Source organism: Thamnophis sirtalis, unplaced genomic scaffold (assembly GCF_051295495.1).
Source record: "Thamnophis sirtalis isolate CommonGarterSnake01/CBP01778 unplaced genomic scaffold, rThaSir2_p1.2 scaffold_11, whole genome shotgun sequence".
Classification (NCBI taxonomy): domain Eukaryota; kingdom Metazoa; phylum Chordata; class Lepidosauria; order Squamata; family Natricidae; genus Thamnophis; species Thamnophis sirtalis.
This window is the reverse complement of record NW_028261391.1, coordinates 8,995,275-9,023,135: the sequence shown is the minus strand read 5'-3', so window position 1 is coordinate 9,023,135 and position 27,861 is coordinate 8,995,275. Positions and strand designations below refer to the sequence as shown.

At 41.5% G+C, this 27,861-nt stretch overlaps 1 protein-coding gene across 1 annotated transcript; it reads right to left on the bottom strand.

The window, feature by feature from the left end:
* Window positions 1-1,210: 1,210 nt before the first annotated feature.
* Window positions 1,211-27,861, bottom strand: DCUN1D1 (defective in cullin neddylation 1 domain containing 1). The gene is made up of 7 exons (XM_087725183.1): window positions 27,688-27,861; window positions 18,374-18,590; window positions 16,202-16,370; window positions 13,699-13,829; window positions 12,383-12,465; window positions 10,549-10,645; window positions 1,211-5,300 (listed from the first exon to the last, which is right to left on the bottom strand). The coding sequence occupies exons 1-7, from the start codon at window positions 27,844-27,846 to the stop codon at window positions 5,221-5,223; spliced, it is 936 nt and encodes a 311-aa protein (XP_087581309.1). The 5' UTR covers window positions 27,847-27,861; the 3' UTR covers window positions 1,211-5,220.

The following is a 27,861-nucleotide window of genomic DNA, read 5'->3' as shown; positions in this document are numbered from 1 at the left end:
ATTGTGAGCCGCCCTGAGTCCCCCCAGGGAAAAGGGCGGCATACAAATAAAGTAAAATCAAAATCAAATCAAAATCAAACCTGGCATGAGTTGTGAAACACGGTGATGTGAGGTGAGACCTTGACAGGGTTTGTGGTCTTCTAGTGTAGCTCCTTATCAACCATATCAAATAAAACTCTTTCCAAGCAAGATCTGAATTTTCTTCCCACTTGGGAACAGACTAAAGATTTCAAGAACTGCATCTTAATCCATCATAGGCCAAATAAAGGCTGAAACTCACCTTCTTTGTGGGGATGTAATGCAAGTAAGTGATGGACAAGAAAAACACGAGCAAGGTCGGAGAAAGGGCTAAAAGGCAAAAACAAGATGGGTGGACATGAGCAGGGACAGCCACAGAATGTCCTTGGAGGAGAGACTGGTTTTTGATGGGATCTGGTCAAAATGGTAGATCTTTATCCATACAGCTGCCAGAGACCAAGTTTTCATTCAATGGCACTCAACAGTCTCAACAGCAAATGAAAATCTTCATATACTGCATGCGTCTTTATGAAAAAAAAATTTTTTTAAATCAAATGTTATCTGCACATGTTGCTCAAAAGTTGACCAACCAAAACTTTGGGCCATACTTAATGATAAGTATTGTGTTTAACTCTTTTAAAGTTAGGTTTTTTTAAAAAAAAAAGTCCTTCAGAGGGGCATCACAGGGTAGTTTTGAAGAAATAAGTTACTTTATTTAGCAGGTTCACAATTCATAGCTTTGGACCAACCAAAGAAAACATCAAGGTACCACTTATTTTTTTCTCACCCCACAAATTAGAAACTTCAAACCATGTTTGGGGAAAAAGAAACCCTCTGTTTGTGCAACCATAATCTAGTTCGTTTGTTTTTTATGGCAAGCACAATGTTAATTTGCAACATTCTCTTATTCCTCTCCTCACCATGATCTTTTTAAAAAAAATAAAACTAATCAAGAAACAGTCATTTTCGCTTCTTCTCCAATGGCATAATTCAAGTGAATGTTTTTGCCATGACAATAGGGCATAGTATTTTATTGACTCTTCTGGATTGCCGGAAAGTATTTAATTTCTCAGTAGTTACAATTCAAATTACAGAAAAATGTTGATCGCGTGACCGAAATAAAATTACCAAGTGATCTGCATGGCTGAGAAGATCTAGTCTTACATACTGACAATAAAACTCCAAAAGTAGATGAGATTAAGCATTTACTGCTTGTCTGGCATTTGGCAAAAGGAAAATGATTTAGGAAGGGTCAAGTTACCGTGAGATGGACACGTGGGTTGTTTTTATTAATTAAATCAACCCAAGTAGAAATTCAGTTTACATTTTTAAAACTTCTTTTAAAAAAAAATCATGCACACATACATGGGGATATGTCTGAACATTTTTAGTCTTTGCTAGAGCCAGGCATTTTACATTCAGAAACAAATAATTAAGCCAAATATTTCTGCCACTAAACACAGTCAAACCCTAGCACCACTTTAGACAGAACACGACCCACTGAAAAGCAGGTGACCCATTTTTGCCTCTGGATTTAAAATCACTTTTTAAAATTCAAGAATGCTATCACACAAACAACCTCAGTTTTTCTGCTACTTAAGACAGCAATGCTTTTATGTAATGCAGTTTTATAATTACACAGTAATTATAAATTGTGTAGTACCAAACTGATGGCAAATTCCATTTTGTTGAAAAGGCCTCAACATTGCAAAAGGAATCATCTTTAAAAAAAAAACAAGAACAACATGGCATCTATGCCCTAATCTTCAGCACAGGGATAGAATTCAGTACATCTCATTAAAATTTAAAAAAAGAAACACACACACACACACACTAAAACACAAAAAATACACAGCATACATCAATGACTCATTCTGAGAAAGCTGTACCCAAATTTTAAGACAGAAAAAACAGCACACGCACCCTTTGTAGAGTTTTCATAATTCAAGTCTTCGCTGATATTTACACAAGAGAAGAAACAAAGAGTAAATAACATACTTGACTTTGCCAATTCCAGCAGCTAAAAGATTTCCAATTTTATTCAATGGTTTCCTTAAACTTTTCCAAAAGGTTACCAAGGGAGTGGCTGTAGGATCCTGACAAGAGTTGGTTTTTAAAAATAAAAATCAAGCAATTAAGATTTTTTCCTCCTATTATTTTAGCATCTGCGTAAAAGTGCATTTTAATGACATGGATACAAGAGACATTAGCAAGAAAACATCATGAACTATATCAAACTTGCCCTTCTCATTCTTAAATATTACAAAGGAGTTTCTTTAAATACCTCGAATCCATGTTTCCAATGTTGTTCTATCGAACGATTATGTTTTTGTTTAAGGAAAGGGCAAAGTGGTGTTAAAACGATTAAAAGCCAGGAGGTATTTCAAGTGCTGCTATCATATAAAAACACAAAGAATTAAAACCACAAGTGTTAAGTATTTTTTTAAAAATGTCTACGGTTGGACAAAAAAATAGTGTGGCAAGCCAAAACATACTGGGACCACAGTGAGTGTAGCATTTTCAATCTTTCATCATGATTGAAAAACCTGAAAATGCTGGATGTCCGTCTGCTTCTCTCGCCTGGCTAAGTCCTTTCCGTTTCAGCACAGGTTTAAAAACGGTGAACTTTGCAATAATTGCAATCTGCAGACTCGGGCTAGTTCCTGACCTAAAGTCCATGTCCTGGTTTTCAACTAAGCAGTGTTAGCATCGAACTTCAGTGAAATTCAAAGCTAAATATGCTTCATGCTGGAAAAGAGAAGCGGGCAATGTAGGTAGGTAGGTGGGCAAGGAACATGCAAGTCTCTGGGGCCACTTAGTGGTATCTGCAGCAAGTTGCAGTGGCCACTCAATGACGTGTGTCATGGTGTTTTCATGCCAATGCTACACTTACATGCGTGTCTGGTGCAAGCTGCAGCATTGACATGATAAGGGCATTGCCCATGTTGCTACCTGCCCCCGTCCCCTTTGCTGGTACCCAAAAGGACAACTTTGATTCCCTCCCCCTCCCTTTACCACTAAAAACATTAAATCCGCCTTAGTCTTAGTTATGATCCAGCCACATGGTAAAGTACATAGCTACTCTCCGGTGTAGACAATGGCAGAATCAAGTAAAAAGGATTCTCTCACTTCCATAGAAAGTGCCAAAACTATTTAGCTGGATTACGTCAAATACAATTTGGAGTGGCATGGAAAAGATGGATGACCCAACAGAGAAGGCCCTGGATTAAGCGGGATCTCCAGTTAGTATTTACTCCACACATAGACCCCACTGTAGTCAATGTAAAGAGGGAGGTTTCCTCTTCACGTAGTTGCTATCTAACACCCTTCCCTCATCTGGAGGCTATCAGACTTGCAAACCATCTACTTCCGGGGTCAAATCTGAAATTCTAAATATTCGCAGGCATCAGGCTGGTGAGGTTTGCATAGGCCCACAGAAAAAGCTTGTTCTGGGCAGCTGGGATGTCTCTGCATGATGATCACAGTGAACTGTGGTTGTAAAATAAGAACCCACCAGAGGCGAAGAGGGCTCCCTCGTGGCAGTCCTACTCACCCTCCAGTGGGGTTTGGCTTATGCTACTCAGCCTCGAAATAAATTTGCATTACATTCATGGTTATTTTGCAAAACCTTCCTGGGCTCAAATCAAGAGTTTTATAAAAAGGTGGCAAGTATTACAAGTTGAGTATTGCATTCAAGTCTTAACAATTCAGTAGAACTTAGTGGCTGAGGGGGAAGGAGAGAGTTCCTTGAAGAGAAAAATGAACATTTCAAGGCTAATAAAACTGGGCAATGAATGAATGACTAATAAGACTGGGTAAGTCTAAGAGCAACGGTGAGCAATTTCTTATTCCCACATTAGAGTGCCCACTGGTTCTTACTGGGCAAAGCCTCGCCTATTGGAACTTAAGAACAGCCAGGCTCAATAATACAATTCAGAGGTCTTCAAACATGGCCACTTTAAGACTTGTGGACTTCAACTCCCAGAGCAAAGCTGACTGAGGAATTCTGGGAGTTGAAGTCCACAAGTCTTAAAGTGGCCAGGTTTGAAGACCTCTGCTCTAATTTCAACCACTCCGTAAAAAAAATAAGAGACAGAAATAGCAGTTATGTTATCAAATGTGGACAGGTTCTCTCTCCCTTTGGGAATACGGGATAATGACCCAATTCCCAGATGAAGCTGTGCCCACACCTGCCTGAGAAACAGTGCGACCCAATTAAGTTAGCAGGAATGCCACCGGTGTTCAGACTCCAATATCATCCTCTTTTCTTTTGATGCCACACAGACAACATGGCGCAGAAACAAGGTGGCCAAAGGACTGTTGTGCTCGTCAGCGAGGAAAAAAAAAAACACCCGTCAGCAGAAGCAAGGATGCTAAAGGAAGCTTCCTCCATCGGCATGAGGCATCCGTCTGACATCAAGGACACCGCAAAGTCATTAGCTGACCTGGGTGTTAACGCACCGATGCAGCTGGCAAGCCTGTTCCAGAGAGGGACAAAAATCCAGGTTTTTGCTGGGTCGTTTCTACATCCGTTTTCAACCGCACAAGCAAACGACGACAACGACAACAAAGCCCTTGCCACTCACACTGACAACAGCTGTAAATCGACCATTTGAAAAACAATAATAATAATGATAATGGATCCAAACACACTGTTTTAGGATAGTCTCAAGCACAGTCGTTGCAGATAGCCCCGAAATATGTTAGCTGAAGATAAATTTTGTTTTTCCTCTCGGCTTTTTTTAGAATTAGGACACGTTGGATCGTGAGATCGGACTGTGAAACGGGAATACCAAAGAGTTTGCTTGGTGAAGAAAGAAAAAACAAAAACCAGAACGTACTTTAGGTATGGAAACCGGAAATGTCAGAGAGTCATCCAAAAATAATGAAAGATCTATGGAAAGCATTAGGAGGTTCCATTAAAAAAACAGCAGGGGAGGGGAGGGGGGGGCAAGATGATATATCCACAATGCTGGAGTTTCCGAGGGGTTAGGGCAGCCCAGGCTGGGAGAGAGGGCCAAGCCACCTGTAGTCTGATATGGTCCAAGGTATAATCCTTACAAGTTTGCAGCCACCCTCAGCTCTTATCTCTTGAGGATTGGTCTTCGGTCCAGTTCAGTCATTGGCAGAAAGGGACTGCAATTTTTTTCCCCATTATGTTTATTTGTACAGACTAGGTACATGTTAGAAGGTTCCGAGAGCCTACACTGTCGTACTTTTGATTCCAGCAATCTGAGGTCGTGCAAATTCCACAAAGTCGTCGATAAGAACAGGCCAGGCCCCTGGGGGAGAAAAAGAGAGCAGAAAAAGGCAGAGTGATTAAATATTCCCAAAATGTTACTTGAAGACTGTGTGGTGGTGGTGGTTTTTTTTTTTCTTCTAGATCGTAGAATGACAACGGATAATGGATAGTTAAGACTGCAGGGAAAAAAAAACAATGCAACCAGCCTGCCTTCCATTGAGGACCTATAGAGTGCATGAAGTGTATCTATAGACCCCTCATATCCAGGACACAAACTCTTTCAACTTCCTCCCTCAAGAAGACACTATAGGGTAGTGATGGCTAAGCTTTTTGTCATTGCGTGCCAACATGTTCTGACCTCCTCCTCCATCCAGTAACGAAAGCCGAGACAAGCTTAATTAGAATGTCCTTTAATAGCAAGACCAGAATCTCGGTGGCTGAAAGCCAAGCAAACAAACAGATAAGGACCTTGGCAGCAACACAGACAAACCTTGGCAGCAACACAGACAACTCAGACAAACCTTAGCAGCCATCCAGCCTACCAAGTTAATTACGTTCTCTTTAGTCAATGCGTGGGGGCATGTCACAAGCAGTCTTTTTTATAGTCTGGAGAGGAGCCTAATGACCACCAGCTGAGCGCAATTACCTCCTGTAATTGCGTAATTGTTCTTGACGCGGAGTAGCTCTTTGATGACATGCATCCAGGAACAACTCACTGCTGGCTTCTGAATCTCTCTCCCTTGTCTCCTCCCCACTGGTCCAAGGCTCAGGCGCCACCTGGTGGCCAACCAGTCTCTCTGCGCCCTGCTCGGAGTCGGAACCCTGTCCAGGGTCCTCCACATCCTCCAGGGCTGACTCATAGGGCCCCTCGCTGTCGGAGTCTGGTGGCAGCTCCAACGGCTCCTGCTGGGCCACAACACAACAGCTTGCAGGGATATCATAAACAAGGTCCAGTGTTCCAAAATAAAGCAGGTCTGAGATTTTTCCTCATTTCTATCCAAGTTCTTCAAAGAAAACAGGCTTTAGAAAAAGCTCTGTCCTTTGTATCCAAGTCCACACAGCCATTAAACCTCTGCTAAACAGAATCTAATGCAAAGCTGGTTGAGGAATCCTGGGAGATGGAAGTCCACAAGTCTTAAAGTTGCCAAGGTTGGAGACCCCTGGTCAAATGGACATTGCTTTACAAAATGGGAGGATCAACGCATTTTCTCCCACTGAATATCCACCCAGATTTTCTTTCCTTCCTTGAACCAAGTTTTCCTTAGTTTTATTTTTACTCTGGCCTAAGAAATTCAGAATTAAGCTAAAAAAGGCATCTTCATCCTGGAAAATTTTGCCCCTATTCCCAGAAAGTGTATTTGCAATCAGCCCCAGGGAACCGTAGCCAATGAATCTGGAAGAGGACAAACTGGACTAGTTTCCCCTTTTCTCTCAACAAAGAAAGCAAAACAACAACAACAATAATACCAACTGGTATGAACTATTTTGCAAGGGCGTTTTTAAAAAGAATGATCTAAGTTAGTATTTCTTCAAGATTTTGCTCTTGGGACCCCTCCCACTTTAAAAAAATTTAGAGAGCCCCAAAGCAGCTTTTATTTGTATGGGTTAAGATCTATCAATATTTACCACATTGAAAGTTAAAATTGACACATTCATAAAATAATAATTTCTTGAATTGTGAGAAAATAACAATAGTAAATTCAAATAATAAGGGTGACGCCGATTTAAATTTTTGCAAATAACTTCAGTATCTGGCAAATCGTTTTGACGCCTGAGAGGGTCTTGAGCGACCCTCAGGGGGCTCCCAGAATGACTTTAAAAAACCACTGATCTAAATACCTCGAAAGGTTCGTTGTAGGAAAGGGAGACCCCCTCCCCCCCTCGAAGAATCAGGCTCTAAATTATTACAGGATTGAGTCTGTCATCTGCAGCTCCATAACTGTCTGGTTTGGCTCTGCAACCAAACAAGACAAACACAGACTTCAAAACAATTGCTACCAATCCGCCTTCCACTGAGGACCTGTCCATTGCATGAGCCAAAAAGAGGACTGTGGAAATATCTACAGACCTCTCACATCCTGGACATAAATTGTTTCAACTTCTACCCTCAAAACGATGCTATAGAGCACTGCACACCAAGACAACTAGACACAAGAACAGTTTTTTCCCGAACGCCATCACTCTGCTAAACAATTCACTCAACACTGTCAAACAATTTACTAAGACTGTATTGTTATTATTCTCATCCTTCCTAGTACTTATCTCTTTCCACTTTTGACTATGTTGCGTGTATCTTTCAATTTATACTGTTTTTGTTTCCTAGTACAATTTGATAGCTTATTAGTAACCTTGATTATCACTAAGTGTAACTAAGGCAGAATATCAGCAAATAGCCCGAGGCTGTAAAGATGAGGTGAGGAAAGCTAAGGCTCACAATGAAGAAAGGCTTGCCATAAAAGTAAAAAATAACAAAAAAGCTTCTTCCAACATGTTAAAAACAAGAAAAAACTCAAGGAAACATTGCTGGGAGAAAGTGGCAAGAAGGTGACAAGCAGCTAGGAGAAAGCAGAACTATTTAACTCATGTTTTGCATCTGTCTTTACACAAAGGGATAAAACAGTCCAACCTATCAAAAACAGCACCACAAAAATCAGATTAGGAACACAAATTGAAATAGGGAAGAAAACGGTAAGTGAGCACCTGTCTACCCTAGACGAGTTCAAATCACCAGGACCGGATGGATTACACCCCAGGGTTCTGAAGGAACTGGCAGACGAGATATCAGAACCACTGAATTATATCTTTTAGAGATCCTGGAGCACCGGGGAACTGCCAGAGGACTGGAAAAGAACTGATGTGATTCCTATCTTCAAAAAAGGGGGGGAAAATAGAACCAGGAAACTACAGACCTATCAGCCTGACGTCAATACCAGGAAAGATTCTGGAAAAAATAATCAAGCAACGAATTAGCGAACACCTAGAAGCAAACAAAGTAATAGCCAAAAGCCAACATGGGTTTGTCAAAAACAGATCATGCCAGACTAATCTTATTGCATTCTTTGATGATGTGACAAAACTAGTGAACCAGAGGAATGCCGTCGACATAGTTTACTTGGACTTCAGTGAGGCATTTGAGAAGGTAGATCATAACCTACTACTAGATAAAGTAGTAGCATCACCACTACATGAATTCGTAACTGGCTGACCAACCACACTCACTGTGTAGTCTTCAATGGAACTGCATCTACATGGAGGGAAGTATGCAGTGGAGTACCCCAAGGCTCTGTTTTAGGCCCAGTACTCTTCAACATCTTCATCAATGATTTGGATGAGGGAATAAATGGGGAACTCATCAAATTTGCAGATGACACCAAGCTGGCAGAAATAGCCAACACTCCAGAAGACAGGCTCAAGATACAGAAGGATCTTGACAAACTTGAACATTGGGCACTATCTAATAAAATGAAATTCAATGGTGAAAAAGAGTAAGGTTCTACATTTAGGCAACAAAAAATAAATGCACAGGTACAATATAGGTGGTACCTTGCTCAGTAGTAGTAACTGTGAGAGGGATCTTGGAGTCCTAGTGGACAACCATTTAAATAGGAGCCAGCCGTGTGCAGCAGCTGCCAAAAAAGCCAACACAGTTCTAGGCTGCATAAATAGAGGGATAGAATCAAGATCACATTAAGTGTTAATACAACTTTATAATGCCTTGGTAAGGCCGCACTTAGAATACTGCATTCAGTTTTGGTCGCCACGATGTAGAAAAGATGTGGAGACTCTGGAAAGAGTGCAGAGAAGAGTAACAAAGAGGATTAGGGTACTGAAGACTAAAACATATGAAGAACATTTGCAGGAACTGGGTATGTCTAGTTTAAGAGAAAGAAGGACTAGGGGAGACATGATAGCAGTGTTCCAATATCTCAGGTGTTGCCCCAAAGAAGAGGGAGTCAAACTATTCTCCAAGGGACCTGAGGGTAGAACAAGAAGCAATGGGTGGAAACTAATCAAGGAGAGAAGCAACTTAGAATTGAGGAGAAATTTTCTTACAGTTAGAACAATTAATCAGTGGAACAGCTTGTCTCCAGAAGTTGTGAATGCTCCAACACCGGAAGTCTTTAAGAAGATGTTGGATAGCCATCTGTCTGAAACGGTAAAGGGTTTCCCGTCTGGGCAGGGGGTTGGACTAGAAGACCTCCAAGGTCCCTTCCAACTCTGCTATTGTATTGTATTGTATTATTGTATCTATTTATTCTTGATTAATGTATTTTTATTGTCCTTATGTACACTGAGAGCATATGCAGCAAAGACAAATTCCTTGTATGTCCAATGACACTTGGCCAATAAAGAATTCTATTCTATTCTATTCTGAAGCAATCAGGGGGGGAAAAAACTATACACAGGAAAAGGTGTGACAGAATGTTAAAATTATGCATCCCATTTGCCCGGCAATGATCTGGTGAGTTGCAGAAGGGAAACACGGCAGAATTTGTGACTCAGCAGTAGCTAGTTTGGCAAGCTGGTTTTGTTGAAATAAGGAAAGAAAAAACACCACCTCATAGCAGGGGAATGCCATTGAACACCATTCATTTTAAAGCCAAGTTTTATACCATAGCTTGCTAAAGGCAGCTCTCTGGGATTAAGTTCAGGGCCTTCAGGGCAATGACCAACCCTTCTTATTTTCAGATGTTGGACAAACAGATCTTTGTTTATTCTCCGGGTTCTTCACTATTTTTTATTTTAAAAAAAACTCTTCTGAGAACTGATGGACAAATCAGATTGTAGATAAGGTTTGAAGAAAATGACTGATGGATTTTAGCAGTGTCGGTGGTACAAAGAGAGCAAGTTGGGTCTTGCGCTTAAGGCACCAGGCTAGAAACCAGGAGACTGTGAATTCTAGCACGGCCTTAGGCATGAAAGCTACCTAAGTGACTTTGGCCAATCACCAGGAGACTGAGAGTTCTAGTCCTGCCTTAGGCATGAAAGACAGCAGAGTGACTTTGGGCTAGTCTCACTAGTCTCACCTTAGACATGAACAGTGGCTGGGGGACTTTGGGCCAGTCATTCTCTACCAGCCCAACCCACCTCACAGGGTTGTTGCTGTGTGGAACATAGGAGGAGGAAAGAGTAGCAGGTGTGTTCACCACCTTGAGCTATTTATAAAAATAAAAGCAGGGGGGGGAATAAAAATAAAAAATTGGGAGCTGGGAAGCCAACTCGGGAACATCTGTTAAAGTATGAACTCTTGGGTAAAGAGTTCCAATGGCATCAAGCAGCAACATTACCTTCCTCGTCATAATTTGACATATCGTCTGCTATCATTGCACTGAAGTCTAAAAGAAGGTTCCAAGTGTCTTTCGGTATAGATCTTTTATGATGTTCCTGTTTGAGAGAGAAAATCCCACCGTCATAATTCAAGACATTACTTATCCACTGACTCCTCAAAAGGACTTGAAGCTTAGCACGTCGTGGTTCCAAGACTGGAGAACTTCTCTTCACAGTTCTTGGGCAGCAAGGCAGAAATGATCTCTCTCTCTCAGATCCTTTATATCTGAATCACCTGCTGAGCATCCTGGTTCTGCAGAGCGACCCAGCTTTGCATCTCAGAGCTGCTTAATTCATTGGCCGGAATAAAGCAGGACTGGAGAGGCAAGTGGCTTCAACATTTTCAAAGCACTGAGAGAGATTGTTTCCCTTCCACTGAAGGGGCCGCTCCAGTGCAGTGCTCAAAATGAGGAAGGCTTTGTGCTGCTTTGGGGAGGGCCATCAAAGGAGGCCTCGGTGGGGGGCACAATTAAAATGGTGCCTCCTCAAGGCTTTGCACCAGATTTAATGCAGAATCCACAAAAGCAGATATGGTCCACTCAGCAATTCCTAGCACTTTCAAGCCCATGGACGGGGGACATTTTAAACGACCGGAGAATTTACACATTCCTTTGCTCAATCTACAAAATTTCACTGGGTCGAAAATTTGCAATTAAAACTCTACAGATTTTTCATTTATTTATTCGTTCGTTCAATCATTTATTTATTTAATTTATATTGCTGCCTATTCGACCCATGGTGACTCAAGGCAGCTTACATCATTTAAAACCACATTAAAAAAACTATAATAAAAAAAGAATCAGATAAATTAATATAATAAAATCACCCCCACCTCTCAGCGACAGATGATCGAGTCATTGAATGGGCTCCATTCCTGCTCTGGGTTCCCCAGATTCCCTGGCAGAACCAGGTATTAGAGTGGGGGCCATTCTCTAGGGGAATGATGTTCCAGAGGGGGAGTCCCACCAGGTATATCTCCCTCAGGGATGGAACCCGCAGCATTCCCTGCCTCCCTACTCTGATGGGTTGGGTAGATGTGACTGGCAAGAGACAGTCCCTCAGATAACCTTGCTCCAAGCCATGAAGGGCTTTGGGGATTTGTGACTTATTTCCTTCCTTCCTTCCTTCCTTCCTTCCTTCCTTCCTTCCCTTTCTTTCTTTCTTTCTTTTTCTTCCTTCCTTCCTTCCCTTCCTTTTTCTTTCTTTTCCTTCTTTCCTTTCTTATTCATTCATTCATTCATTCCAACCCAATTCAACCGAGTGATTCTGGGGCCCCTGATTTATGACCATAATTGTGCCTGGAATTACAGTTGTAAGACATGCCAGATTTCATGATCATTTTTTGCAGCAATCACAAAATGAATCCAGCAATGGGTAGGTTGGGTTTTTTCTTTTTGCCAGAAACTGGTTTCTGACACCACCACCATCCCCCAAAAAAGTAAATTATGGCCGCATGACTGGGGGAATGCTACAAACAGCTATAAGCCTCCGAAATATGATCAGGTGATTTGGGGGGGGGGGGGAGGAGAGCCTGACTCTCAGAACTTTATATCCGGGTCTTAAGTAGCTTTGGGAAGGTCTGTGTAACTTTGAATGGTCACTAAGCCATCAGTTGTAAGTCAAGGACTATCAGCAGGGAGGAGAAAAGCTGCCAATTTGCTTTAATGACCTATTATTATGTTCACAGACAAAAAATCCTGAGATAGACCCGTTTCATAACGGTATTGATCATACGATATACACACATACTCAACATGTATGTATTTGTTAGAAACAATTAATGTTTGCACTTACCAATAAAAATCTGTTCCACAAGTCTAGGAATTTAAACCTTCCGTGGAGTACTAAGTTCCAATAGGCAATGGCCATTTCTAAATCTGTAACATTAAAGAGATTAACTTTTTTTCTTTAAAAAAAAAAAGCATTATGATCCAGAATGATTTCTGGAATGAATCATTCATCAAAGCAAAAAATAATAATAATACTGTAGCACAAGGATGTTTCAAAAGTTCCTGAATTTCAGGATTTTTCACCTTCACCTCCATCGAAGACTATCCCAACTAGACACTGGGCTAAAGCAAGCAAAAGTTTACAATGGAGTTTCCCTTTCCCCTTATTCCCCTTGTTGAGCTCTTCACAATAAGCAGGTGTTTGCTTCTAAACCAGAGATCTCCAACCTTGGCGACTTGAAGACTTGTGGACTTCAACTCCCACAGTTGAAGTCCACAAGTCTTAAAGTCGCCAAGGTTGGAGACCCTTGTTCTAAACCTACCCTAAACTTCAAGGGTGCCTTGTTGTCTTGGTCAACAACAAAGCCCTTCAAGCAAGGAGGAAAAGCTAGAAATGCTTCTAAACACTTCCAAAGCTTTGACAGCACCTTTTTAAGGGCTGCTTATCTAGCAAACTACAACTTTGTTAAACGACACTTTGCTGAGGGGAATGTCTATGGAGATTCTCAATCATCCAGGTCATGGTTGTCCCAAAAGGTGCTTCCCCCCCCCCAAAAAAAGGCAACTGAATTGGTTTTTTTTTTTTTCTTTCGCTTCTCATCCAAGCTGCTTCAGTTCCGAAGAAGTGAACTTCTGAACTGAAGAAGCTTCCTGGATGAGAAGCAAAATGTTTTTAAAGAAAAAACAACAACTCCAAAATGCCTTTTTTTTTGGTGGGGGGGGGGGGGGAGAAGCACCTTTGGGACGTGCTGAGGGACCTTGATGGGTTTGTCTCGATCAAACGGCACCAGACCTGAGGGGAAAAGGCAGTTTCCATCATCCTGTTCGGCCACAGTGATTGCTGAACAATTTACTTTCCGGTAGTCTGTTTCCCTGAAAATAAGACCTCCCCGGATAATAAGACCAATCAAGCTTTTGAGTGCATGGGCTAAAATAAGTCCTTCCCCGAAATAAGCCCTCTCTGAAAATATTGCACCACAGCCATGGGGTGATCACGCTCGCCGCCTCCTGCACCTCAAAAATAATAAGATCTCTCCGAAAATAAGGCCAAGCGCTTATTTCGGGAGTCAAAAGAAAATAAGACCCTGTCTTATTTTCGGGGAAACATGGTATGTGACACGAGTCCCTTCTGCCTGAGCTAGGAAACGGTGGCATACATACCTAAACCTTTCTGTCCTGGATTCTTTGCAAAGTTGAAAGTAAACTGGTAAAAGTCCTTAAATCTTCCTGGCTCTTTCAATTCTTGTTCCATTTTAGGAAGCTGGGCCTTTAGCTTTTCTATGCTGTCACATCTGTATTGACACATCAAAAGATTTTATTTCTCCTTCAGTCAGTATATTAGCCTGCATATTTTTAAATCCTTCCACAAACTGTACCGACAGAGATAGTCCACGACTTACAACCATTTGTTTAGTGACCGAAGTTACAACAGCACTGGAAAAAAGTAACCTTAACCAGGTTTTCATACTTATGACCATTGTAGCACACACCCCCATGGTCACGTGATCACAATTTGAGCAAGGGGCGTGCACGTATAACAGTTGCATCATCCCAGGGTCATGAAATTGCTGATTTGTCACTTTTTTAGCTGGCTTCTAACAAGCAACGCTTGTGAGGGAGGGGAGTCAGATCTGTTTAATGACAATCCACTTAACAACTGCAGTGATTCACTTATCAATTGGGGCAAAAAAAAGGCCGTAAAATGAGGCCAATCTCACTCATGAAATTGCCTTGTTTAGCAACAAAAATCTGAGGCTGAATTCTGGTTATAAGTCAACGATTACCTGTATCCTTTATATATAGGGGGTGCTTGGCTTATGGCCACAATTGGGACCGGAATTTCTGTCCTAAGTCCTAGCAATTGCAGGTTGAGTTGGGCCCATTTTTATGACAATTTTGCATGGCTGTTACGTGAATCACATGGTCGTTAAGTGAATGCAGTTTCCCCAATGGGGAATGTTTTTGCTGGAAATCGACAAAAAGGTTATCCAATCACAATCATTGACCTCCCCCAAGATGCTACCACTGGTCCTAAATGGGAGTTGGTTGCCCAATGCCGGAATTACAATCACATGACTTTGGGATACGTGCAACAATTGTAAATGTGAGCACAAGTCATAAATCACTTTCTCCAAGGTCATTGTGACTTCAAACAGTCATTAAACAAGTGGTTGTATGTCGAGGACTATTACTGCTTTTAGAATGGATGATATTTGACATTCTCTACGATTTGGTTCATTAAAATAGTAATTAATTTACACATTTACAAATCACCTAGGGATAAAAATTTCCACACAAGGCAGAGGCTTAGAACAATTCTGCAAGAATTATCACAGCTTCCCTTCGTTCGCTTGAATCAATGAATATGGTAACCGAGGCCAAAAATATATACCAGAAAAAGGTTACGTCTTAAAAGAAATTTCTGAGAAAGTCAGCTCTTTGTATATTTAAATCAATTATCTGATAGATTGTACATTTTCCTGATCTTGCCAGTAAACAAAGTCATTTCAGAAAACATCGGGAGTATAAAAGCTGCCATATGGAACACTATCATCTATGTTGCTTCACAGTTTTCTCACACCTTACATCAACACACTTGCCAAAAGAGTAAACAAATACACAAGTTCAGTTCTAGTACCGATATATCTGTAAGGAATATTGTCTGCTACACTTCCAGGTATGGTCTCATCTGATATTTTAATGACACATACAAAAAGAGAGTTTTCTGGCCCTAATGGACACGGCAATAAAATACAATGATTTTCCACTTTGTATAGTAAAAATAAATACAAGTTTTCAGTCAGCTTGCTGTCACCTATGACAATTAAAAAAACAAAAGCTAAACACAAGTCTTCAAAAACGCCATTTAAAAAGGGGATTGAAAATATTGCCCCTCTTAATTCTGTCACTGTACCATCACCATGACCCTGTAAGTGTTTTTCAAACGTGGCCACTTTAAGAGGTGTAGATTTCAACTCCCAGAATTCCCCAGCCAGCAAGCAGAGATGGCATTCTGTCGCTTCACCCAAACCGGTAGTGGAAATCACGGATGGGATGCGCGTGCACTCACATTTGTGAACCAATAGGAAACATAAGTGAATACCACCTCTGCCCGCAAGCTGGGGAATTATGAGTGCTGAAGTCCACATATCTTAAAAGCAACCCAATTTTGGAAGAAAAAAAAACCATTGCTGTAACTCTTGATGATTATTTTTGGTTTGGCACTCATGTCAGAAGCACCGAGGGGCTTCCAGTTGAAAGGATTAGCTGCTGGTGACAATCACCGTTGCCCTGGGGACGCCCAGTTGGGGGCTCCTTTTATGCAGGCAGGCACTGGAGTAAAGAGTGAGATTCCTACCCCACTCCATGGCAGTTCTCGGGTCTCAAAGGCGGGCTTGCTAACCTCCTGCCCAGCCTTTCAACGCTCAAGCCACTGTGCTCCTTACTCTTGAGGATTAAAAAGAAAAGCAAAGAAAATAGTTCACAAAGGAGCTGGTAAGTGTTATTTGCCAGAATCAATGCGCAACTAGGCCAGAGCCTGGTAGGCAGGAAATCAAGAGTGAATATGCCTTTCTGTAAAACAAAATAGCCTATGGGCAGGGTTTTAACGTTGCTTTAGCCCAAAGGGCTCTGCATGCATCACAGGAGGGACCCCAGCACTTACCCAAGTTCTGTCATCCCATCCATGAATTCCAGCCTTAAGAATTCACACTGCGTCGCAGCTCTGAACTTCCAGGCAATTATCAAGACACTAATGCTGGCGGGGTCTAGTGCCAAGTCATCGCAAAACTGCTGTATGCCATCTATGCCGATTTTATTCTCATCTTGAGGATCTTAAAGGAGGGAAAAAAAATTGAATATTTAAACATTCCTAGAATTAAGTACTCCAACTAGACTGGAACCGGTAGGTGTGATTTCAAGACCAATCATGTGAGTGAGAAGCTAATTTCTAACTCAAGGGACCTTAACTGCTGGCAGTTGCCATTTAACATCAATCTTTGCGATATAAAATGTGTAAGAAGTGTCTCGCAGTCCTTCTCTTGCCGGGAATCACAAGTGCAACTGAAAATGGGTCAGTTTTCTCTTTCGCAAGGGGGGGAGAGAGAATAAATCACAATTCACCTCTCATGAAGGACTTTTTTTTAATCCATTTCCCTGCAAGTCCACGTTAAGAGGCAGCTCTGATTAAGGAGGCTCTGGGTAGAAGGAAAAGCAATGGCTTGACAAATAATTATTAGGAAAGTCGGAGTAGAAACGTGGGCAAAATCAGGTAACTAGATCGAACACGAGAACAAACGTGGCTTTTGAAGTTAGAAGGTCCCCAATCTTTTGCTCTGAGTCAACTACAATATTTACACATTTGACAAAAGTTATAATCTCTTAAAACTGTGGTTATTGTATAAACCAAAAATGGTTGAATTCAGACACAGCAGGCTCTATCAAGGCCCCCCTCCTCCCAATATTATGCTCTGGAACAAAATGAGCAAAATATCCTCTGAGTCAGAAAATTTCAATCCAGTCTCCTAGCCAAGGGAAAGGTGGCCTTCCAGGGATATGCGTGGAAGCAGCAAGGATTGTTTGGGGCTAATCTTTCAAGAAATTTGGGATTGGGGTTGGGGTTTAAGGGTGAAATTGAGAGCAGTTCTAGCCTTCCTCTCCATCCTTATTTTCCTAAAAGGAAAAAAAAACCGAAGGGGAGAATATGCTTTAGGAAATTTATCATTTTGGCTGGATTTCAGAGACATGATTTTTGAGTCTTATGAGTTATAGCAGGGGTGGGCAACCTTAAACACTCAAAGAGCCACAAAGATCCTAACCGGAAGCCCCCCAATTCCATTCTGAAGCAGATCGGAAGTCTGGTCCCCCATCATAGTCTCCTCCTAGCATGGCGTCCTTTTTCTCTACCTGTCCCAGATGAAAGCCCTATCAATTGTGGAGCCAACCAGCAACAGGGAGCTGTAGCAGCAGAGGGATGAAAGAGCCACATGCGGCTTCAGAGCCATGGGTTGCTGACCCCTGAGTTATGGTATCTCATGAGATCCCTAATTTAGCAAGGTATTTGAACGTAGCTCAAACTCCCTGACTTCAAATTCACCCTCAATCAAGAAGCTCATTGGGTGAAGTTACTCACCAATTTTAGCCCGTTCAGAGTCATATATGTGAGAAGGCCAGGGGTATAGAATGAGTGAGTGAGTGAGTGAGTGAGTGAGTGAGTGAATGGTTCCTTTTCCAGGTAGTCTATGACTTACAACCATTTGTTTGGTAACTATTAAAAGTTGCAATAGCACTGAAAAAAGTGACTTACAATCATTTTTCACACTTACGACCGTTGTAGCATCCCCATGGTTTTGTGATTGACATTAAAATGCTTGACAACTGACTCACATTTACGACAGTGGCAGCATCTTGGAGTCAACCTTTGTGACTTTCTGACAAGCAAAGTCAGTGGGGAAGTTAGATTCACTTAACAATCATGTTCTACCTGCTTAGCAACTGCACTGATTCACTTACCTGTGGCAAGAAAAGTCATAAAATGGGGCACAGTTCGCTTAATAACAGTTTCACTTAGCAACATAAATTTTTGGTTCAGTTGCGAACATTAAGCAAGGACTACCTGTAATATAGCAGACGATAAATATGTTTGCTGCCTCCCTAAGATCCTTAGGGGAAGAATGGGCCAAGAACTATTTTAAATAGGTAGTTAAATAAATAAACTGTGTTGCAATATCTAAGGGCTAAACGCCTCTCCTTCTCAGTCATAGTTTTCCCCCATTGAAACCAACAATTACAGCTAAGTTCAACCATTCAAAGCCTTAACAAAAAACTTTTTACTCACCTTTGTATCTATTATATAGTTGCTCTAATTTCTTTCGGTCCAGTGATCCCTTAATGTTTTCTCGTATATACAGTTCAGGATTTTGAAAAAAATTATCTGTTGCAACATCTAGCTTCCAGTCATTCTGGGAGAGGCAATTCACTGCTGTTTTTTCACTAGATTGCGTGAAGATCATAAACTGCCGAACTTTATCTTTTTGCGATGACTTCAACTTGTTCTAAAAAAAAAAAAAAAAGTTTGAAAAGAAGAGCAGTGAAACTTCACACTCGTTTTGCCCTGAGAAGGAAATACCTCAAGGAGGAAACTCCATACATGATAAATATCAGTTGAGGAAGAAGTAAGGCAGACATTCAGAAAGCCCGATTAGGATATTGATTTCTAAACTTTGCACAGATGAGTTCAAAAGTTACTTGCAAGTCATGTTGCTCACTACTGCTTCAGGCACCTCAAAAGTCAAAAAAGCTTACTACATGGTGGAATTAACAGTGAAATACTCATTTCTAAATGGATTAGCAACAGTGCAATTTATAGGCTCATCAAGACTATTCAACATCCTTCATAATATCTGCCAAAGGCCCTATAAAACGGAGGGCTTTAAAAAGACAATAATAGACTCTAAGGTTATTTACCAGGAGTGTCTACAAAGTATGGTCAAAAAAGTCAAGATGGCAGCAACAGCTTAATGAGAAGGCTAATATACTATTCCTAATTTCCTTCTAAATTATTCTCATATGAAATCTAATAGGACATCAACTGAACTCAGAAGTGCAGAGAGAAGAAAGTTTTGACTGAGGGTTAAATGTGAAAAAATTAGCAGTATCAAAATTCAGCATCATGCACAGTGATATGTACCTAGATAATCCTGGACTTATGATCATAATTGAGTCTGCCAATTTTGGTCACAAGTTGCAGTAGTCATTAAGCGAACGCAGCATTGTAAAGCGAACACAGGGGTTGTTAGGTGAACCCACAGTTCATTAAGGGGTGGAGGGTTTTGCCCATTTCTGGCACAAACATCATTTGTGGTCAAAGTAAATGCCAGTTTCTGGCAAAAACAAGGATTAGGGTTAAGGTTAGGATAAATCATGGTCAAACAACTTGACCACAATACAATTACTGTATTTTTCGAGTATAAGACGCACCTTTTTTCCTCAAAAAAGAGGCTGAAAATCTGGGTGCATCTTATATACCGAATATAGCATTTTTTTGCCTCCTGAAGCCCTGCCCCTTCACCAAAATGGCCGTGCATAGCCTTATGGAGACTTTCAGAGAACTCCTGGGGGCTGAGGAGGGCAGAAATGAGTAAAAAATGAGCCGTTTTTTGCCCACCCACCCCCCAGCCCCCAGCAGCACTCTCCAAGCCTCCATAAGGCTATGCATGCAATTTTTTTGATAAAAAATGGGCCCATTTTTGCAAAAAAATGGACCTTTTTTGCTCATTTCCCCCCCCCCCCCGGAGCACCCTGCAAGCCCCCCCCCCCAAGGCTATTCATTCCTTTTTTGGGGGGAAAAACAGGCCCGTTTTTGTGAAAAACGGGCCGTTTTGGGGAGGTTTGCAGAGTGCAAAAACTTTTTATTCCTTTTGGAAAGCTCTTTAACTGATTGATGAGAATTACATTGATCAGGTGCTGTGCCAGCAGAAAGACCTACCTATCACTGTATTTCTCTCTATCTCTATTTCTCTCTCTCTATCCCTCTATCTACCTACCTACACACACTCTCTCTCTCCGTCCCTACCTACTGTATTTCTCTATCTCTCTATTTTTCTCTCTCTCTATGCCTTTATCTACCTACCTACATATACTCTCTCTCCCCACCTACCTACTATATTTCTCTCTCTTTCTCTCCTTCTCTATCCCTCTATTTACCTACCTACTTTTCTTTTTAATTTGCCTCTTCAAAATCTTGGTGCATCTTATACTCCGCTGCATCTTATACTCCGAAAAATACGGTACATAATTGGGAGGGGGGGATATTTGAACTTCTAATTCAAATTTGGGTTGCAAGTCTCTTTGTTGGGATCTGTCATAACTTCAAGCGATCACTGAGCAACCAACCATAAGTTTAGGACTTCCTGTATGACTTTTAAGATTACACTTTCACTGAAACCGTATTCTTCCAGTGAAACTATAAACACCATTCTCTGGACAATGACTGCGGATAGACATCATACAACTGTTAATTCTATACCCTGACTGGAAATATCATCAACTAAGTCATTCAGTATGATCATCTGATGGGGTAACTTTCCTACAAGATACATACATATGACAAAACAAGCATTTAGCTATATTCATCTAAAGTAACCCCTTTTCCCCCTGGTTTAAGAAGGCTAGTATAGAAATTTATCTCCCTTAAAAATATTCCTCACAGTTCTTAATTAGGGATTGGCTAGGGATAGGATGAGGGACGTGGTGGCTCAGTGGCTAAGACACTGAGCTTGTCAATCAGAAAGATCAGCAGTTCAGCTGTTCAAATCCCTAGCAGCACATAACAGAGTGAGCTTCCATTACTTGTCTCAGCTTCTGCCAACCTAGCAGTTCGAAAGCACATAAAAAAATGCAAGTAGAAAAATAGGGACCACCTTCAGTGGGAAGATAACAGCGTTCTGTGTGCCATCGGCATTTAGTCATGCCGGCCACATGACCCCCGAGCCAACGCTGGCTCTTCGGCTTTGAAGCTGAGATGACCACCGCCCCCTAGAGTCTGAAACGACTAGCACGTATGTACGAGGGGAACCTTTACCTTTATGGATAGGATAGAGGCTGCTGTGACACATTTAGTGAGGTTTCTTCTTTTCATTTTTCCTATTTATAAATATTGATCAAAGGTTTACATTTTATTCTTTGTTTATCTCTTACCAAGTTATTTAGATCTTCAAGCACAACTAACATGACACAACTGCAATGGCCATATAATATGCTATCCCAAACAAATACACATGAACCATTTTATGGCACTTTATAAACTTGAGGTTCAGGGGTAAAAACCCATATGCTCAAATTAATTTCTTTACACTGCATTGTCAGCTTAATGTAATTTTCCTCTTTCTCTTGAGTCATTCTGCTATCTTAGTTTTGATTTAACTGTTCACATTTTTATATTGTTTCTGTTGAATTTGTATATGTTATACCTGACTCTTCAATTACTGTAAATAAAAATATGAGGGCTAAATATTATGGCATATCATGATAGCCTGCTACATACATCACACCAAGACACAAAGTACCCATTTTAGCTCCATGTCTTGTACAAAACCGGTTATTGTCTATCAATGAACCACAAAGAATATTAGCAAGCAATAGATGTAAACATTTTAGTTTCCCAGAACAGTACTTGAAACAGCAGCTACATCTACATATATCTGCCTCTATCTCTTAGCTCAGTGTTTTTCAACCACTGTGCCATGGCACACTAGTGTGCCGTGACATAGTGTAAGGTGTGCCGTGGGAAAAACACTTATAGTCAATATAGGCACAGAATTAAATTTTTTTAACATTTTCTAATGGTGGTGTGCCTCGTGATTTTTTTCATGAAAAAAGTGTGCCTTTGCACAAAAAAGGTTGAAAAACACTGTCTTAGCTAACTCCAACTTTGGCAAACTAGCATGAGTTGACAGCAATAGCACTTAGACTTATATACTGTTTCACAGTGCTTTACAGTCCTCTCTAAGCGGTTTACAGAGTCAGCATATTTGCCCCCCAAAATCTGTGTCCTCATTTTACCAACCTCAGAAGGATGAAAAGCTGAGTCAACCTGGAGCCGTGTATAAAATGGCAACAGGGAACAGGACCACACAGAAAAATGTGCCTGAGAAAGTAGAGCGTTTTCTTTTACCCCTGCTCTAGGAATATAAAGCAAGAGACTCATGCTGGAAATTATAATGTGGAAGTACTGTACAGTTATTGTCGAATCTCATTTTATATTATTTTGGATAATAATGTGTCCAGTTTTGCAAGCAACATTTAACTTTTTATAAGGGAATCCTCAATTTAGCCTGTTTTTAATAAGATATTCCTTCTATATAAATTCATATTTTTAAAATAAATATCGCTCACATTTGCATGCTTTCAAACTGCTAGGTAGGCAGGAGCTGGGGCGAGTAACAGGAGTTCTCCCCGTTGAGTGGTGCTCAGGTCTCAGAAGTTGTCAAACTTTCCAATCAAACCCAGGTTCTTAAACACTGAGCCATCGCACCCTTATTTAAATAGATTCAATTAAATGATTTAAGGGACGTGGTGGCTCAGTGGCTAAGATGCTGAGCTTGTTGATCAGAAAGGTCAGCAGTTCAGTGGTTCGAATCCCTAGCACCGTGTAACGGAGTGAGGTCCTGTTACTTGTCCCAGCTTCTACCAACCTAGCAGTTCGAAAGCACGTAAAAAGGCAAGTAGAAAAATAGGAACCACCTTTGGTGGGGAGGTAACAGCATTCCTTGCGCCTTCGGCATTTAGTCATGCCGGCCCCATGACCACGGAGACGTCTTCGGACAGTGCTGGCTCTTCAGCTTAGTAAGGGAGATGAGCACCGCCCCCTGGAGTCGGGAATGACTGGCACATATGTGCGAGAGCAACTTTGAAATGATTTACATAACCATCCAACAACAATGACTATGGGAGAAGGGTACAAGGATTAATAACCAAACCCAAAAGATACCAACAATGAAACCCAAGGTTAAACCAACAGGAATCAAATTCATTACCAGCAGAGTTTGCCTGGATCGTGGCCCAAATGCCAGAGGTAACAGCCAGGTCTTCAGAGTTTTAAAAAAGACTAACATGGTTGGGGCCATCAGGATTAGGGGATATAGGCTGTGGATGCCACTGTTTGATGGAAGGGATCCTAAGCATGCCTTCCCTACTAGGCCTGATGAGAAGGGCAGGAGGCAAAAATGCGAACCATAAATTTAACGCATCTGTACTGTTTTCTTGGTAACACTGAAGAAATTATTTGTCATCGTCTTCCAGGCAATGACAATGTCATTGGGATTTTAAATTGTACCCTCTGTTCAAGTACTAACTCTGCTTAGTTTCTGAGTTCAACCAAGGTTAACTAGATGCTGGTTCAGTTCAAATACACTTTGCCAGAGATAGAGAAATGGCCTATCACATCTCTTCCTTGGAAGCTACTGTATTTTTCGGAGTATAAGATGCACCTTTTTTTCCTTAAAAAAGAAGCTGAAAATCTGGGTGCATCTTATACACCGAATACAGCATTTTTGCCTCCCAAAGCCCCGCCCCTTCACCAAAATGGCCGTGCATACCTTTATGGAGGCTTTCAGAGAGCTCCTGGGATAAATACCCCCCCCCCCCAAGGCTATTCATGCCTTTTTTTAAAAAATGGGGCCGTTTTTGTGAAAAACGGGCCATTTTGGGGAGGTTTGTAAAGTGCAAAAATGTTTTTTTTCCCTTTTGGGAACCTCTTTAACTAATTGATGAGAATTAGACTGATCAAGTGCTGTGCCAGCAGAAACAAAGTATTAGGTGCTGCAGATTGTCAGCGATTTCCTTCTCCAGCACATGGATAAATACATCTGGAAACATCTACCTACTTACCTACTCTCTCTCTCTCTCTCTTCCTACCTGCCTACTGTATTTCTCTCTCTCTCCCCTCTCCATCTACCTACCTACCTACTCTCTCCCTATCTATCTACTGTATTTCTCTCTATCCCTCTACCTACCAACCTACCTGCTCTCTCTCCCTACCTAGCTACTGTATTTCTCTCTCTCTCTATTTCTCTCTATCCCTCTACCTACCTACCTACACACTCTCTCTCTCTACCTACCTACTGTATGTATGTGTGTGTGTATATATATATTTCTCTCTCTCTATCCCTTTATCAACTTAACTACCTACCTACCTACTCTCTCTCTCTCTCTCCCTCCCTCCCTACCTACTGTATTTCTCTCTCTTTCTCTCCCTCTCTATCCCTCTATCTACCTACCTACATTTTTAAAAAATTGCCTCTTCAAAACCTTAGTGCGTCTTATACTCCGGTGCATCTTATACTCCAGTGCATCTTATACTCCGAAAAATACGGTAAATGCAGAGGCTATAAATTAGTCTAAAGAGAAACATCCTGGATGTATACACTGAAGGTAAAATTAACTGCACCTGAACACAATTGTAAGTACCAAAAGAGTCCTGGTACAACTGACTATATTACCTGAAGAATTTTACATGCTGTTTTGGGCAGCACATCACTGAAGTAACAAGTATCTAGAAAGTGTTCACACACACACATATATACACATTCACACACACACAACACAGAAGAAAAGGTTTTCAAATACTATAAACTCATTTACAATACTAATCTGCTCTAAACTAAATTACAAAGGAATTTTCAGACTATATGCTTCAATATAAATCATTTGAAGAGTGCACTATAAAGAAAATATGAAGATTTTAACCTACAAATACAGATGTTTAAAACTCCGAAGACTTAAGAATTCCCAATGGCAAAAAAAAAAAGATTTGGGAACTAAAGTGTTTTTCGGCATAAGACATAGCCATGTAGGAAAACAGGTGAAAATCTCAGCCTATTTCAAAATATGAGTTGCTGAATTCTTATGTTGTTAATTTAAGCATATGGATGCTATGAGCTGAAAGTTAACATTTGAATAGGCCCATGTTCTCATCCCTGCCTCTAATACTGACCAACTAAATATAGAAGTAATGTTTTGTGGGACATAGCCATTGCCATCAAATTAATTGCAAATATTCCTCAATTTCCAGGATAATTCCGTGTGTGTGTGTGTGTGTGTGTGTGTGTGTGTGTGTGTGTGTGAGAGAGAGAGAGAGAGAGAGAGAGAGAGAGAGAGAGAGAGAGAGAGAGAGAGAGAGAGAGAGAGAGAGAGAGAGACATTCAGAAGGTCATGACACTATTCAAGTAAACAAGACCTAAATAGCATAATGCATTCCAACAGTAATTAATGATGTCACTGACTTTTAAAGATGTGTAATACTAGTTTACACCAAGAGTGGAAAACAAATTAACAATCTGAATTAAATTCGGACCAAACTGAACTGAATCTGCCATTAAATTCTAGCTCTGCTATTTCAAACCAGATTCTCTTAGATTTCTGCAAGAGAATAGGGGCATTTGAGATGAAATAAAGTGACAAGATGATTCAAATACTGCCTTATCATCTTCTGAAAGTTGGCATCAGATTTTGGTCTAGTTTCTTCTTTCTTGTAGAAAACTGTTCCTTTTATAAGAAATAAACAAATAAACCAACCCTGGGACTGTTATTATCACTACTTAACATTGCAAAGTCAGACAAATGTTCAGACTGGGTTTGGCATTTTTGTATTATTATTGTTGTTGTTGTTGTTGTTGTATTCAATTGATATATTATTAAATTATTAGATTCTACAAGAACATTCTTGCCAAGATGTTGGAACAAAACTCCGCAGTTGCTGCTGTACCTATGTTTTTATGTGACCTATCCAATAAACTAAATCATGGTTTCATTCATATTCTACAATCGCTTGTATTCATACACCTGTTTACAAAGCTAATTCCTGGCTTCACAGACCACTCTTTAGCCAAACCCATCCACACTATAGCTTCACCTTTCTGATGAAATCTGCCATCAGAAATCTCTTCATCAGGGAGGGACTCCCGTGGATGAAGAAATTAATATATGTGTTTGTTAAATTTATATTCCCAACAACAACAAACTTACGAGATAAGTCAGACTCAGAGGAGGAATGATGATCAACTCCAATATATCAGATCTTTCAACAGGATTTGAATTTACACCTTTTCAAACTCCTACTCCAGCACCATCAGACCATCTTCCAGCTAGCAGGAATTCCCTGTCCCTTCTGAAGATCAAACCATCCCAAATCGGACAGCACCTTTTCCCACCATTACATTTCACACACACACAAAAAAAACCGTGTCTATGGAAATTTTGCGCACCCAATTTTGTGTAAGCACTCCCACCCACTTCCTGGATGTTTGGACACAAGATCCAATGGACTCCAATGGAAAGTGTGTGTCTTTTTTTATGAAATTGGGGGGGGGGGGGGAATTCCTGATTTGATACCTGATGGATTTGGCACCACACAAGGAAAGATGGGTTAATACAGTGTTTCTCAACCTTGGCAACTTGAAGATGTCCGGACTTCAACTCCCAGAATTCCCCAGCCAGCATTCGCTGGCTGGGGAATTCTGGGAGTTGAAGTCCGGACATCTTCAAGTTGCCAAGGTTGAAAAACACTGGGTTAATAGTTAAATATCATGAAGGGTTTACGGCTTTATTTGGAATTGCCTGGTAAATATGTATAATCAAATTGTTTTCTACTGTTGCTGAAATGTTGCACGTAAACATAGGTTAAACTAGTTGAATTGCAAACTTACCCTATTAGCTAAAACGTTTCTATCAATCACATCCAAGTATTAAACCTTACCCCTTCAGAATATGGCAAACATGGTTGTTGTTGTTGTTGTTGTTTTGAGAGATTATCAAATTCAGTTTAAATTAGCAAAATCAAGTAGAAATGAGTGCTTTTCCTCTTCTTTTTTTTTTTTTTTTTTTTTTGACTAATGATGTGCTAAAAGTGAAGGTTCGAAGAGCAACTCTTATTACTTAATTAAGAAAGTCTGATCTATAGAAATCCAGATAGTATCGCAAGTATTATTTCTGAGGTTCGGCCACCACGGATTGACCCCTCTCCCCTCCCTGCAATGAAGACCAAACAATTGCCTGACTTTTTTTTTCCTCCTAGATCCCGTCTCTTTCCCCATCCACCTCCATTCCCTTCTTCAGGGGGGGGGAAAGAGCCCTCAATTCATCGGCGCCCATTTACCCCAAACCTGAAAGAGGACCGGAGGGGGGGGTGTTTACACCCAAGAGTACCCCAACCCCTTGTGGGATGAAGGGCAAAAGGAATCCCACCACCACCACCATCCTCCCTTATACACCTCATACACACAACCCACAAAGGCTTCCTCCTCACAGGGAAGACACTTCTGGGCTTGGATCCGGGAGGGCGAGAGAGACCACCCGTCATCCCCGACCCCCCCGAAGGCTCCCCTCACACGCTCTCCCGGCAAGGGCACGACCCGGGATCCCGGGCGGGTCGGGAATGAGAGGCGGCCCTTTCCCCCCTCAGCCAAGCGACAACCCGCGGTTCCCGCCGCCCTGTTTTTTCCCACCGGCCTGCCCTCCTTTGCCCACTGGGTTTGGGCCCCCCCTGCGCGGCCTTGAGGGGTCGCGCCCTCCCGCCACCGGCTAGGCCGCGCGTTGCCAGGCGATGGCGGCGGCGGCGGTTTTTTTTTTTCCCCTCAGCGGGCGGGCTCTCACCATGATGGGGCTGCGCGCGGGCCTCGCTCCCCGCCGGGCCGGCTCAGGAGGACTCTGAGGAGGAGCAGGAGGAGGAGGAGGAGGCGGACCGAGGTCGGCGGCGGCGGCGGCAGCGGCTCCCGGGGCTCCTCCTCGCGGGCCCTGCCTTCCGCCGCTCATGCGCACTGCGCCCAG